This window comes from Pipistrellus hanaki, assembly GCF_964339955.1.
Source record: "Pipistrellus hanaki genome assembly, chromosome: 1".
NCBI lineage: Eukaryota > Metazoa > Chordata > Mammalia > Chiroptera > Vespertilionidae > Pipistrellus > Pipistrellus hanaki.
In genome coordinates, this window is record NC_140503.1 from 168190068 (window position 1) to 168203439 (window position 13372).

Below are 13372 nucleotides of genomic sequence, written 5' to 3' on the forward strand. Positions count from 1 at the left end.
CGCCGAAGAGGGAACACACAAAGCCAAAGTGGTAAGGGCTTATAAATTTATTAGGTCATCTGTATACCAGGTGAGCTGAGCCCCCAAAATGGTGCCAGCACCCAAAATGGAGAGTCAGAGCTTTTAAAGGACTCTAGGTAGGCTTTTTCTGGGTGGAGAATTTCCTGTGCAGGTCTGGATCCTGGAAAGGTCCAGAGAGGAGAGATAATGGTCTTTGCAAGTGGAATGTGGTCTAAGCGAAAGGGAATGTCCTTTGTGAAGTGGCCTGAAGGTAATTTCCTAGGGGCAGGGTGACAATTCAATTATTTGACCAAACCAACTGTTAGAACTTCTTAAACCAAGTTATTTGATTTTATTTCTTAATAGGCATAGGTCTCAACAATGTACAGTGCCATCAATTAAAATAAATATACTTAACTATATTTGAGATTAACTTACTTGAAATTAACTTACTTAACCACATAACTGTAGGTAAATCTTCCTTGTTAAAGACTGTTTTAGTATACATGTGTTTTTCTACTATTTCTAATGCATATAACATTTTAAGTTAGACTATTAAATGTTTTGGGATGGGAGGAGAGAGAGAGAGAGAGAGAGAGAGAGAACCAACAGTGATTAAGAAAAAAATAAATTTTCAAATATATTCAAAATAGTATAAAAATAAATTTTCAAATATATTCAAAATAGTATATATATATATATATTGATATATATATATTACATGTCTTTTTAACATGTAATTAAAAGATTTACATCTGATATTTTTAACTCTGTAAAATAAGAAGCATATTACACTTTCATTTGAAATAGAAATCTAATGTTAACATTCAACCTACTTATATAGAGTCATTGGTTACAAGGTGGTAGGAAATTTAGGGTTGTTATAAATACATGGAGGAAAAAAAGAAAAAGAAATATGTGGGCTTCATAGAACGTTTAGATTTTTAAAACATATTCAAGTTTGATTCAATTGAAAATACAGCCTCTGAGAAAGAACGTTTTCTGAATATTCTCTTTGCAGCCAAGTCCAGGATTAGAGAGGACTAGGCCCTGTTATAAAATTAAATTAATGTCTGTCAGAGCTGTCAAATACTATATAGTGATTTCATCCCTTCATAACATCATCTCAAGTACAAAACCAATATTTTAGGTGTCTTCTTTTTAAGTGATGAGGGTACTAGTTTAGTAGCTGAAATGATTAAAGACAACTTTTCATCAACATCATCCCAGGCCTAGTAAATGGAGCTTAAGAGAAGAGAGTCTCCCAATTCTTTTGCAGCCAACGTATGAACAGGAAAGATGAGTCATGATGTCTGTGAAGTCACCTTAGAATGTCCTCTTGGAAACTTAGATGAAGTAGAAAATCCTTGAGGTGAGTTGGCAATTCCAGAAGGTGTGTTGGCAGACTGAGCAGCTCCCTTCTAGGCTGCTAGACTGTGGGCTGGCAAGATTCTTTGAATCCTGACATGTCTTAAAGCTAGCCTGCTTTATCTACTGCTCTTGCCCCCCTCACTACCCTGAGGACACTCTGGGAAGAACAAGGCACGTGGTCTTAGCAATGTGTAAATATAAAATGTACTATTAAAAGCTTGGCATTTCAAATTGGAATCTACTGGAACTGAGAGCAATGACATGGTCACATAGATGTCTGGTTATTTGATCCACATCCTGTTTAGTGCTGTCTTAAATTCAAGTACTTTAATACATTTTTGTTTTATTTTTATCTCAAAACAAGTAACTGCAATCAATATCACTTAATGAAATGATAGTTTAAATAACCCAACTCTGAACTTTTACCATCTCTGCAAATGAAATGCATTTTTAGAAAAAATATGAAGACAAATGTTTTTCAGAATCCATACTTTTCTTGACTCTTTTGGATAATAAATAGAATTATAGGTGGGTTGTTGTTTTTTTTTTAGATAATTTTATATAGATCTTTTCTTCTCAACTTTATGAATCCAGGTCAGAGCTTATTTTCTTTATAGCTTTATTTTGGAACTGAATATATATTTTCAACTTTCTATTGCCTCTTCAAGCCAAAACAATAATTTAAAAAAGAACTTCATGTGTACCACCTTGAATATGATTTTATTTAATAATTGAAATATACACTTGTTATTTCAATGTGTTATGTTTTTTATAATTTTTATGGTGTATGTTATATATTTTCTTTGTATGTGATCTTAAAAGTGAGTATGAAATAAGATAGAAAATAACTATCATTCAACTTCAAAGCTATCAATTTTAATATTATTTGAATATGCTTTCCCATATATTAAATATATTCATTATTTTTCATATGTTATATCTATATACTTGTGTCTACATATATACTCACTCTGAGTAATACAAAACTAAAATAAGCGATAATTCTCTTAAAAAGGAAAAAATAATCAAATAAAATATATTACTCGGAAAGAGAAAGAAGTAAGTAATTAGAAAGCTGCATATATTTTCCTGTGGAATGGCAGTAAAAACTTTTCTTTGGCTGGGGATCCTAGGGAAGTTAGACCTATATTTTTTGTTTTAGTTCATTCTAAAATTATGACCATCTTGACACTATAGACCCACTGACCTCAGGCATCAGGGATTACAGCTAGAGATATAGGCTATACTTCCTGTGGTTAGTATGGATGTGAGTTCAAAGAAGGAACTTGTGAAATATTTGTTGACTATACAAAGGAGTGAACCAAATTTTCCACTTTTAAACAGGTAACCATTTAACTAATCCATGCTTGGGCACAGGAAGGTCATTTAAATGAGTCCTTCTGAGTTCATTGCAGCTTGGATTCCCCTTCCATTTCCTGGCTTCCTTCTGGCAATGGGTCAGTGAGGGCAAGCCCACATCTAGGCAGGATACAGAGCAGGGGGAGACAAACCACTGATGCTCTCTCATGCTCTTCAGTCTCTGCTGCCCACACACTCAGTGCTCCCACGCTGCCTGCTCAAGCTTCTAATCTGCCTGCTCAGGTCCATTCTACCTGTTAGTCTCTTTCCTTCCCTATTGAGCCACCTAGATCTATGTGACCTTAGACCTGCCTAGTACCTTCAGAACTGTTTACTTCTCCAGAACTTAATTGCTCACCTATCTAATTCTAATTGTTGTCTTTTGAGCTCCACTCTGTCTGGACAAAATGAAAGAATAAATAGCCACACTTATTAAATGAGTAATCTTATTTCATATACAATCTAAGTGTGTAAGCTCTGGCCCCAAGACTGAAGAGCCCTCCCAGTAAAGTCTATAGATTTATAGCAATTGCTTTCCTCCTCAAATTATAGTTTATTATAGTCTATCAAAATAATGGTAAATGTCCAAAGTAAGAACTCTAGGCTTCTATATAATTTTTTTTTCTGTTTTCATAAATCCTCTCTATCTCTGCTAATCATAGTCTCTGTGATCATCCTCTTGAACCTTTTGAGGAAACTACTTAAAGTCCACCAAATCTTCATCATTTAAAAGATATTCACAAGGGCCAAACCAGTTTTTAATTTGCTATGAATCATGGTTAGTGGAAATGGAGAGGGAAAATTATCTGAATTCATAGATCTATGTATCACTTCAGCAATCCTATACAATAAAGAGCTAATGTGCTAATTAAACTGAACAGCAGAATGACCATCCGATGATCTTCTAGACAAAGCAGGAGCTTTGAGGGCCAAGGCAGCCAGGACTGTGAGGGCTAAGCCCCTTGCATGAATTTCATTCATCGGGCCTTTAGTGAATAATAAAATGAGACTTTTACCAAATCAAATTTTTACCTTTCTGGTATCTAGACTGTTAAGATATTTTGCTTTGTTAATTTTTAGATTCAGATATGGTCAATTAAATATTTCTTATTTAATTAGTATATACCATCCATGAACAAAAATTTATGTTGTTTTTATTTTCTTCCCTAAATTCCATTCAATTGTTTTTCTTCCTAAGGTCAGAGCTTTTGAAATTCCTTAATCCCATCTGAAATCTTTTGCTTTGGTTCAGCATAGATCACCAGTTTACAAGGCTGTTTTTTGCCACCCTTAATGATGCCTTAGCTAGTTCATGAATACAAACAGGAGTCTTCTGCAATGATTCTTTAGCCCATCACTGTCTGTTTTCACTTTGTGACTCTAAGGGGCTTCCATCATGGTTCTTCAGTTCAAAATATGTCCAACTTCTAGTCTCAGCTAAAATGTTATTTTAGCTGAGGTCTAGAAAATGTTTATAAATAATTCTTAATTCTTTGAACCGTATCTGCAATTTTATATTCAGTTAGTCACTCAACAAATATTCATTGAAATTCTTTCATTTCCCATGCAAATTCTAATATTTGGATGTACACAGGCAAATTTTCAAAAGCCCCTATTGTAAGAAATTAGTGTTGTACTTAGGAAAGACAGACAATGTAAATAAATAAGATTCTTTCAGATACTGATATGTAACTAGCTGAAAATAATGTAAGAGGGACAGAGACTTGCTTACAGAAAGCCTCTGAGAGAAGAAGCAGGGGCAGGATCTGCATAATGGTGGTAGGGGTTGGGGGAGGAAGAGATGCTCCAACTAGGAGGAGCAGCAAGTATAAGTCCCTGAGGCAGGAATGAATTTAGGGGATAATTGAAAACCAGAAAGAAGGCCAATGAGAATGATATAGATCCAATAAGGAAAATAATAAAGGAAGCGAATACTGAAGAGATTGACAGGATCTCATGAGTAATCGCAAGGTTATATTTTATTCTAGTTCATTCTTGCAAGTCTTTGCAAGGTCTTAATCATAGGATGACAAAAAGTCACTTGATCTTTGAAATTGCCGTGATGCTGTGTGAGGAATGGAATGTTGATCACCACGTGAATGCAGGGAGACCAGTCAGGAGACTGATGAGATAATCCAGGAGAAGGATGATGGTGGCCTAGCTCAAAGCGATAGCTTTGGAAATAGGAGCTTTTGAGTTCAGGTTACATAGGGAGATAGAATCAATAGGACTTATTTTTGGATAGGAATCCGGTTATGATGGAAGAATTAAAAATAAGACCAACTCTTTGTTTTTGTACTTAATTGGGCAGAATTGTGGAGGTGGGAATTCTGGAGCATGGGAGAAAGTCAGTGGTTTTGTTTTGGCCAGGTTGATATTGAGATGGCTGTTAGACATCCAAACAGAGTAAGTACATAGTTGAGCTCCGCAGAGAGGCTGTGATGGAGATTAATTCAATTATATGGAAGAAAGTGTAGTTAGAGAGGATGGCCAAGGACATGAAAAGTCAGCATTTTGTGATTCAACAGAGGAGGCTAAAATATTGAAGCCAATGAGACAGCAAGAAAATAAGTCAGGGTTGTTGTGATTACTTTAAAAAGCCTTAAAGATAAAAGTGTTTCAAAAGGAGAGCACAATCAACCTTGTCAAATGCTGATAAGAGGCAGAGAAAAATAAACTATTGGAATATATGAGGAGAGGCGCAAGGAGGGGTAAATTAAAGAAATAGATGATAACTTATCTTGATTCAGGAGGGGGAAGGTAGTGTTTGAACCTCATGGTAACCATTGGGGAAATGTTACTAGGGTGCATCAATAACTTTTCTTTGTGGGTGATTAGAATCACAAATCTAGAGGTAAAACTCAGGTTTTAGAAACAAGAGCAAGGGCTGTGTAACCAAACAGCCCAGGTGACATTCTATGAATGAGAAAGTGGGATTTATTGGGCTCACAGAGTGTGCTGTGTCTCTGCCCCAAGGGAGCCTAAAATACCTCATGTAGTTTTTGACCTACAGAGCTAATTTGCCCAGTTTGCTGAGCTTCTGACCCCTGGGGCTTGAGTCCTCTCCATGATGTGGAGAGTTCCTCTAAATGATGTGCTATCAAAGAGGATGACATTCCCATCTAGAGGAACATATTCGTTGAGCAAAAGGAGATGAGTAGCCAACACATAAATCAATAATAACAATACAAGGTCAAATGCAGAAAATGGCATCACAACAGGGTAGATAATAGGCTGTGGGAGATTTGAAAAGGTCAAACCTGATCAGGGACTAGAAGGAAGCAGAAATCTGGACCTGCAGTGACAATTGCTCTCCTATACAAAGCAACTGGCAGAGCACTCTGCGGCTTGAGATTTCATTAGACTTGAAGGCCTTGTAGTTTCTCAGTAGCTTCAAGTTTAAGTTTGAGAGAGAAGGTTTGAGTGGATTACAGAAAGCCTGAATGTCATGTTAAGGGTCCTGGGCTATATTTGTTTTGCTAAGAATGAGATCTCAGGAAGGTTTGTGAACCAGAAGATGAAGTGAGATCAGAATGGTAAAAGCATAATGGGAAACTCGTCAACTATTCAGCTTAGAGACTATTACAATATGCCTGATGAAATGTGCTCATAGCTTTCAAAGAGATGACACAATTTCAAACTAACAATGTGCTATAAGGAAAAATATGCATTAGAAATGTGAGAATAGCTTTTGTGTGTGTGTGTGTGTGTGTGTGTGTGTGTGTGTGTGTTTTGCTTTTGTTTGTTTTGTTTTGTTTTGAACTGCTAGTCTCCTAGAGAAAGAAAAACATGAAATGTCTTCCATACACCCTATCCCAAACAAAATAATCTGATTCAGAAGAAAAAGAAAGAAATCCCTCCCCCTCTTTTTTAAATAAAAAAATTCATCTTTTCTCTCCAGCCTACCTTTTTATTCTGGCTATGTTCCTTTTAATTCTGTAGGCTTGACGCAATGGAATGAATAGAAATTATACTTAAAATCTCTGGTTATCCCTTAATGCCATTTATATGACAACCTAAAGGAGGATATTATTCATGTCTGACCACAGTTTCCAGAGCCTGAAGGAGACTTCAGTGATGTTATATCACAATCAACCCTGCGAGTCTGGGCTTGACTTTAGCTGCCTGAAAACTTAAAATTGTGTCTGCGGGAATGGGCAGGGTTAAGCCAGCTTGGTTTTAATTTCTGTAATAGGAAGAATATGTTTCCTTGCACAGAATCTTACAGGAGAAAATTCTTTCTAGAAATATTCCAAAAACTTACCAAATTGGTTCATCCTTCCTTGCATTGGGCCACTTATTCTGAAGTTTTACACTCTACCTAATACAGTTTTCTCTTTTCTTCATACCTCTAGGATCTCTTCTCTACTATAGCTATCTTGTATTCCTATGTTGCCACAAAAATTTAGCAAAATGCCTCATTTGGGACCCTAGAAGCCTTTGGGATTTAACATCTTCTTTTTGTTTGTTTGTTTTGTTATAAAAGTAATAGATGTTTATCACAGAAACTTATTTTTATTTTTTAAATTTCTTTATTGATTATGGCATCACATATTTGTCCTCATCCCCCCCATTCCCATCCCAAACCCCACCTCACACATTGTTCCTCTTCCCCACCCCCCCACCCCCCCTCCCCCGTTGTCTGTGACCACTGGTTAGGCTTATATGCATGCATACAAGTCTTTTGGTTAATCTCTCCTCCTTACCCCCACCCTTCCCAACCTTCCCTCTGAGGCTTGACAGTCTGATCGATGCTTCCCTGTCTCCAGGCCTGTTTTTGTTCATCAGTTTATGTTGTTCATTATTTCCCCTAGATGAGTGAGATCATGTGATACTAGAAATACACTTATAAGAACCTAAAATGAGACAAGCAATAATGGTTATGCTGAGAGGCAAATGAATCAGTCTGTAGTGAGTTTCTTTCTGGGCCAACAGTTCTTTGAGTCCCAATTTCAATGTCAAACCGTTCCTTATGTATACATGTCAGCAATGTTATTTAAGTTCTGGATGGTGGACAAATGGTGGTAATGCAGGTCCGACCCTCTCTGGCTTGGTCCTGGGCAACATGCAGTGTTACACAGCTGCTGATTGCCAGAATGGCAAAGTGTTGTCAGCGACCTCCATGTCTGGACTGCTTCTCTTCTGTCTTCAAGGCTAGAGCAGTCCTGTCAATTCCTCTCTGTTGCAGGAATCCACATGAACTTGGAGTTTTCTGAAAATATACAAACATATTCTCACCAAAAGTTAATAAAGGAATCTTTTCTATAAATTTGACTTGGGATCCTTTTTCATATTTTGCCTAAACTATTTTCCTTTGGCTTGTTTTGACAACATGTGTGTTTTTCATGGGTGTCTTCTTTTAGAATTACAAATGAAAGTTAATTTTCTAAAGTAAAAATTTTCTAGATGTAATTAACATCTTCTTAAATAAAATAACATGGGGCTGCTAAGTAAGCAGAAGTTTAAAACTGATTTTTCCCCCCACAAGTCTCTGGAAATTTTATTTTAAAATATAATAACAGAAGACTTCTACATTTTTTCATAAATTTCTGGAGATTTTATTATAAAATATAACCAGAAAGTCTTCAGAAACATTATTCTAGCAGGGCAGAATTTTTCATATGGTATCTCATTTTTTCTTTTTATATTTATCAATAAAATGTAAGCTCTGTGGCAGCTTCAAACACTCCAAGAAGTCAAAACCGGTTTGGCTCAGTGGATAGAGTGTCAGCCTGCGGACTGAAGGGTCCCAGGTTCGATTCCGATTAAGGGCATGTACCTTGGTTGTGGTTACATCCCTAGTCTAGGGTGTGTGGGAGATGGCTGATTGATGTTTCTCTCTCATCAATGTTTCTGGCTCTCTGTCTCTTTCCCTTCCTTTCTGTAAAAAATAAATAAATTATATATATATATATATATATATATATATATATATATATATATATTAAAAAACAACACTCCAAGCACAGCTGTGCATTTATAGAGGGATGGAACAAGAGGATAACTTATAAATAACTAAATCTGGTAGTATTAGAACTGTGGATAAATTGAAAAAATGGGGGAAAAATCCTTAGAATGTATTCCAAATCAAATACTAAAAATTCAGAAATAAGATTCTTTATAATAATAGTAATGACAGATTTGGATATTTTAAGTACATTCCTTACCAGGAGTATAGCTAAGAGAGCCATCAACCATAAAGTTATTATTATTATAACTTTGATCCAGGATTCCACTTATAAATTTGCAAATCATTAGCATTTATCATGGGCCAACATTGGATTTTGTGTTCTAACTTTCCTACAACTATGGTCTGCCCTGTTTGCCTTTCTCTCTCTCTGTCCCACAACTGCCAGTTTCTCAAATTGATTACCAAGGGGAAGACCATTTGGCAAGTTAATATGTTTGTGGTTTATCTGATATTTCTTCATAAGTCCTCTTTATCATCTTTCATTTTAGATTGTCAAAATTAAATTGTTTGTTCTCTGTCCTTTACTACCATGTTCCCTAAATTATACTAAGAAAACAATTTTCAGTTTAAAATGAAAGATCACATCAAAAGAGACAAAATAGATTTTTCTCAAAAGCATAGATTGAATAATTAGAACAGAGGAAAACATCTAAGAATCTTAAAACTTAAGTGGGTTGGGGCTTGCAGGAGTGGGCAGAGAAGACAACACATGTTCCCAAAACAAATTATGAGCAATCATGAAAAAGAGCTTTGGAGGAGGCCATTTAGAAAGTGACTACAAAGTCACTTCATTGTAGTTGAACTCTGAACTCTAACCTTATTTTCTTACAAACGAAGATTTTGCAGAACATCTCATTTATCCTCAGTATTAATTCCCTTAGACATAGAAAAATCCTTGAAAAGAATCTTAGCATGGACTAATTTATATAAAATAAAATAAAAATTAATTGATATAACCTTTTCCAAATTGCAAAAATGTTGGTGAAAAGGAAACAAAGTAGAGGCCATGAAGATATTCAGGCCGTGCTTCAAATGATCTGCTCCGTTACTTACTAAGAGTTTGAAGTGGAGGTAATAACCTGCATACCTTGCTGGGATAGATTGTCGCAGGATTAAATGAGAGAAGGTCTATAACCTGGCTCACCTACAGAGTGTAAGACACATGGTAAAAAAAAAATATATTCTCTTTCCTTTTCTCCCCAACCCATCCCTCATGCCCATATATGAAACATTACTTAAACACTCCCCCTCCCCAAATACTTTTACACACTAGGGACACAACAAGAAGAGTCAGTTTAAGTCAGAAACTGATTTATGAATGCATCACAGGTGCATGCCATTAATATCATTCTAATGTTTTAGGGTATCCATCGATGACCTCAAAAAGGGAGGAAAGATGACTCTGATGCCCCACCAGTACTCCTCTTGGATCTTCGTCAATGAGAGGACATTCCTTACTGGGTAACTGTATATCTGTTTTACATGTTATTCTAGTTGCCAGTCCTTTGTGGATTATACCCAGCACTATGTCATTCTAAGCATGCTATGTCATTCACAAGATCAATAATATGAATCGCCAGTTGAGACATTAAATAAATTGAAGAAAGATGTCCTACAGACTGGTTTATAGCCTTTCATGGAACAATTACTCATTTTATAAATGGTGGTCTAATGGCTAAATTTTTATTTTAATCATTGGTATGATTCTCAAGAGCCCAACATAGGGTCTCCTGTCATCTCTTCTATCTCTCTTGTGTCCTCAGGACACACTTCATTTTTACTGTTCTCCATTAGATTATGCAATATATGGCCAACATCCACAGCTATTTTCTTACACATAGCTAATAGCATCTTATGTTGCTTTGGGGAAAATAAAGTAGAGATTTAAAAATTATTATAAAAAATATAAGAACTGAACTTCATTGAGCTAGAGCATGTCTTACAATAAAGAGAAACAAAGCCAAATAAATGAGGGAGGGAGGTGGACATAAGTGATGTTGGGAATTGGAAATAGGAAATCAAATAGGGAACGAATATGATCAAAAATGGAATTAAAGCCATGTTGAAGATAGTAAGAAGTAGGAAGAAGACATTAAGTACAAGATAGTGGATTCATTCCTCAAATACTTACAAACTCCCTGTAGACAGGTACTCTTCTTGATCCTGACCATTCAGCAATGAACCAAACAAAGCCTTTACCCTGATGAGTTTGCCTTCTAAAGAGGAATACAGTAGTCTCCCCTTATGCACAGTTTCATTTTCCACAGTTAGAGTTACCTGCAATCTGAAATGTTTAATGGAAACTTCTAGAAATAGCAGTTCATAAGTTTTAACTTGTTCACCAATCTGAGCAGGGTGATAAAATCTCACCAGCCCACTCTGTTGTACCTAAAACATGAATTATCCTTTTGCTTAGCATATAGGCCATATAGGCTCCCTGCCCAAAGGCCACTTAGTAACTGCCTCAGTTATCAGATCCACTGCCAGGGTACCACAGTGCTTGTGTTCAAGTAGCCCTTATTTTACAATGGCCCCAAAATACTGGGTTAGGGATGCTGGCGATTCAGATATGCCAAAGAGAAGCCTTCCGTGCTTCCTTTAAAGTAAAGGTAAACATTCTTAACTTAATAAGGAAAGAAAAAATTTTTATGCTGAGGTTGCTAAGATTTATAGTAAGAACAAATCTTCCATTTATGAAATTGCCTATTTTATAAATTAAACTTTATTAAAGATATGTATGTATAGGAAAAACATAGTATGTTCAGGATTTGGTACTAAGTTTCAGAAATCCACTGGGGGGGTCTCAGAATGTATCCCCCGTGGATAAGGGTGGATTACTGTACAGTCAGTATGGTAAGATAAATGAGTAATTATATATATTATTAGCTGCTGATAATTATATTATATAATTATATATATTTTATTCTTATAAAATATATATAAAAATTATATATATTTTATTCTTCATACCAAAAAGGTATGAAGAATAAAAATAAAGCAAGAAAGGGAGTACTGAGTTCTGGGAGTGGACAGCAGGCAGGTGAGATTTCATGTAAGAAGCCAGGGAAGTCCTCAGTGAGGAAGTAACATTAGAATAAAACCTGATGGAGGTGCACAAGCAAGCTGTGCAGGTATCTGGCTGGGAGGATCCAGGCAAGGAGGACAGCGAGTTCACAAACCTAAGGCAGGCACGTGCCTGTAGGGGCAGAGGCAGCCAGTGTAGAGAAGTGAAGTAGGAAGGACAGTAGAAGCTGACATTAGAGACATAATGGGGCTAGATAAGGAGGGTCTCATATCTAGAGATATGAAATATGACCCATTTTAAGACTTCATTTTTCCCACCTCCACGATGAGAAGCTATTGAAGAATACTGAGTTCATGGGTGACTGAATCAGTCTGGCTGTTAAATTAAAAGAAGAATGAAGAGACAAGAGTAGAAGTGTAGAAACTATCCAGGAGGTGATAATATTCCATGGTAGAGATGATAGTGCCTTTGACCAAGGTGGCAGCAGTGGAGGGGGAAAAAAAAAGCTCAGATTTTAGTTACATTTTTAAAGAAGAGACAATAGGATTTCCTGGAGGTTTAGATGTGGGGTGTGAGAGAAAGAGAATAAACAAGGATTATTCCAAGGTTTTGGTTGAGAAAATGGAGTTAAACTTCTCTGATTTTATAAAGATTATAAATGAACAAGTTTGTGGTAGATCAGGAGTTCAGCTCTACAGATGTTACATTTTCAAATGAGTAAGATCAACAAGGGAATAAGTATAAACAAAGAAGATTCCAGATCCAAGGTTGAAAAGAGTGAAATGAAGTAAGAAAAATAGAAAACAAGGAGGCAAGGAAGAAGTATATTGTGTGAAAAGTCAGCAGAATGGCTATGGAGACTGAACAGAGAGCAGTATATATTTACTATATTACCCATTACATATGTGCCATTCATAACATATATATATGAATGACACCACTTTGAGATGTCGAGATAACTGAAGCATTGATGGACATACAAGGAAAGCAGGGAAACTGAGGAACTGGGAAATTTAACTGAAACATTGACAATGAAGGTCAGAGAACATAACCTCTACAGAAAGGTCCTAGCTATTGGTCAGAGATGTCCCTGGTCACAAGATGAGCATTGTTGAGAGGACCTAAAAGATGACAGGTTGGGAAGAGAAAAAGATAAGAAAAGGTTTGAGTGATCTGCAAGACTAGCAGGGAGCAAGTTAGTTTCAAGGTAGGTAAATGATGGAGAAGGTGGGAGGTTGTGAATAAAAAGTAAGAAGCTCCCAAGAGAATGACAGGAGGCAAAGAACAGGATGAGAGCCCAGGACAGCCCCAAGAAGGTCCCTCTACTAAATTTCCTCTTCCCGGAGAAAATTACGGTAAGAGTGGTGTCTCTAAAAACAACAGCCCTAGGCTGCACCAGTGTTTCCTCCTGCCTGCATGCTTTCTGTGCAGTGTAAGCTTACCCAACCAAGTAAACAAAGTTACCACACTGGGAGGAAGGTTCAGAGAAGGAAAAGTACAGACTATAAGAGAAGAATGTATAAACCCATGTACGCATTTTCCTGTTATTCAGCTCTGCATGACTTAGTTCAGCTCATGAAATCATGTCTCCCATCTGCCCCACCAGTATTGCTAAACTGTCCTGGGGGCCCACATCTCAGATTACA

General features: G+C 36.5%; 1 protein-coding gene across 2 annotated transcripts in view; it reads left to right on the top strand.

The window, feature by feature from the left end:
• The window catches only part of RASSF6 (Ras association domain family member 6), a 57050-nt gene that overhangs the window by 3296 nt on the left and 40382 nt on the right, over window positions 1-13372 (top strand). For both annotated transcript variants that reach the window (XM_084886028.1, XM_084886029.1), the window contains exon 2: window positions 10064-10162. In XM_084886028.1, the coding sequence (XP_084742154.1) occupies window positions 10098-10162 (65 nt within the window). In that variant the 5' untranslated portion in view covers window positions 10064-10097. The remainder of the gene's footprint in view (window positions 1-10063; window positions 10163-13372) is intronic.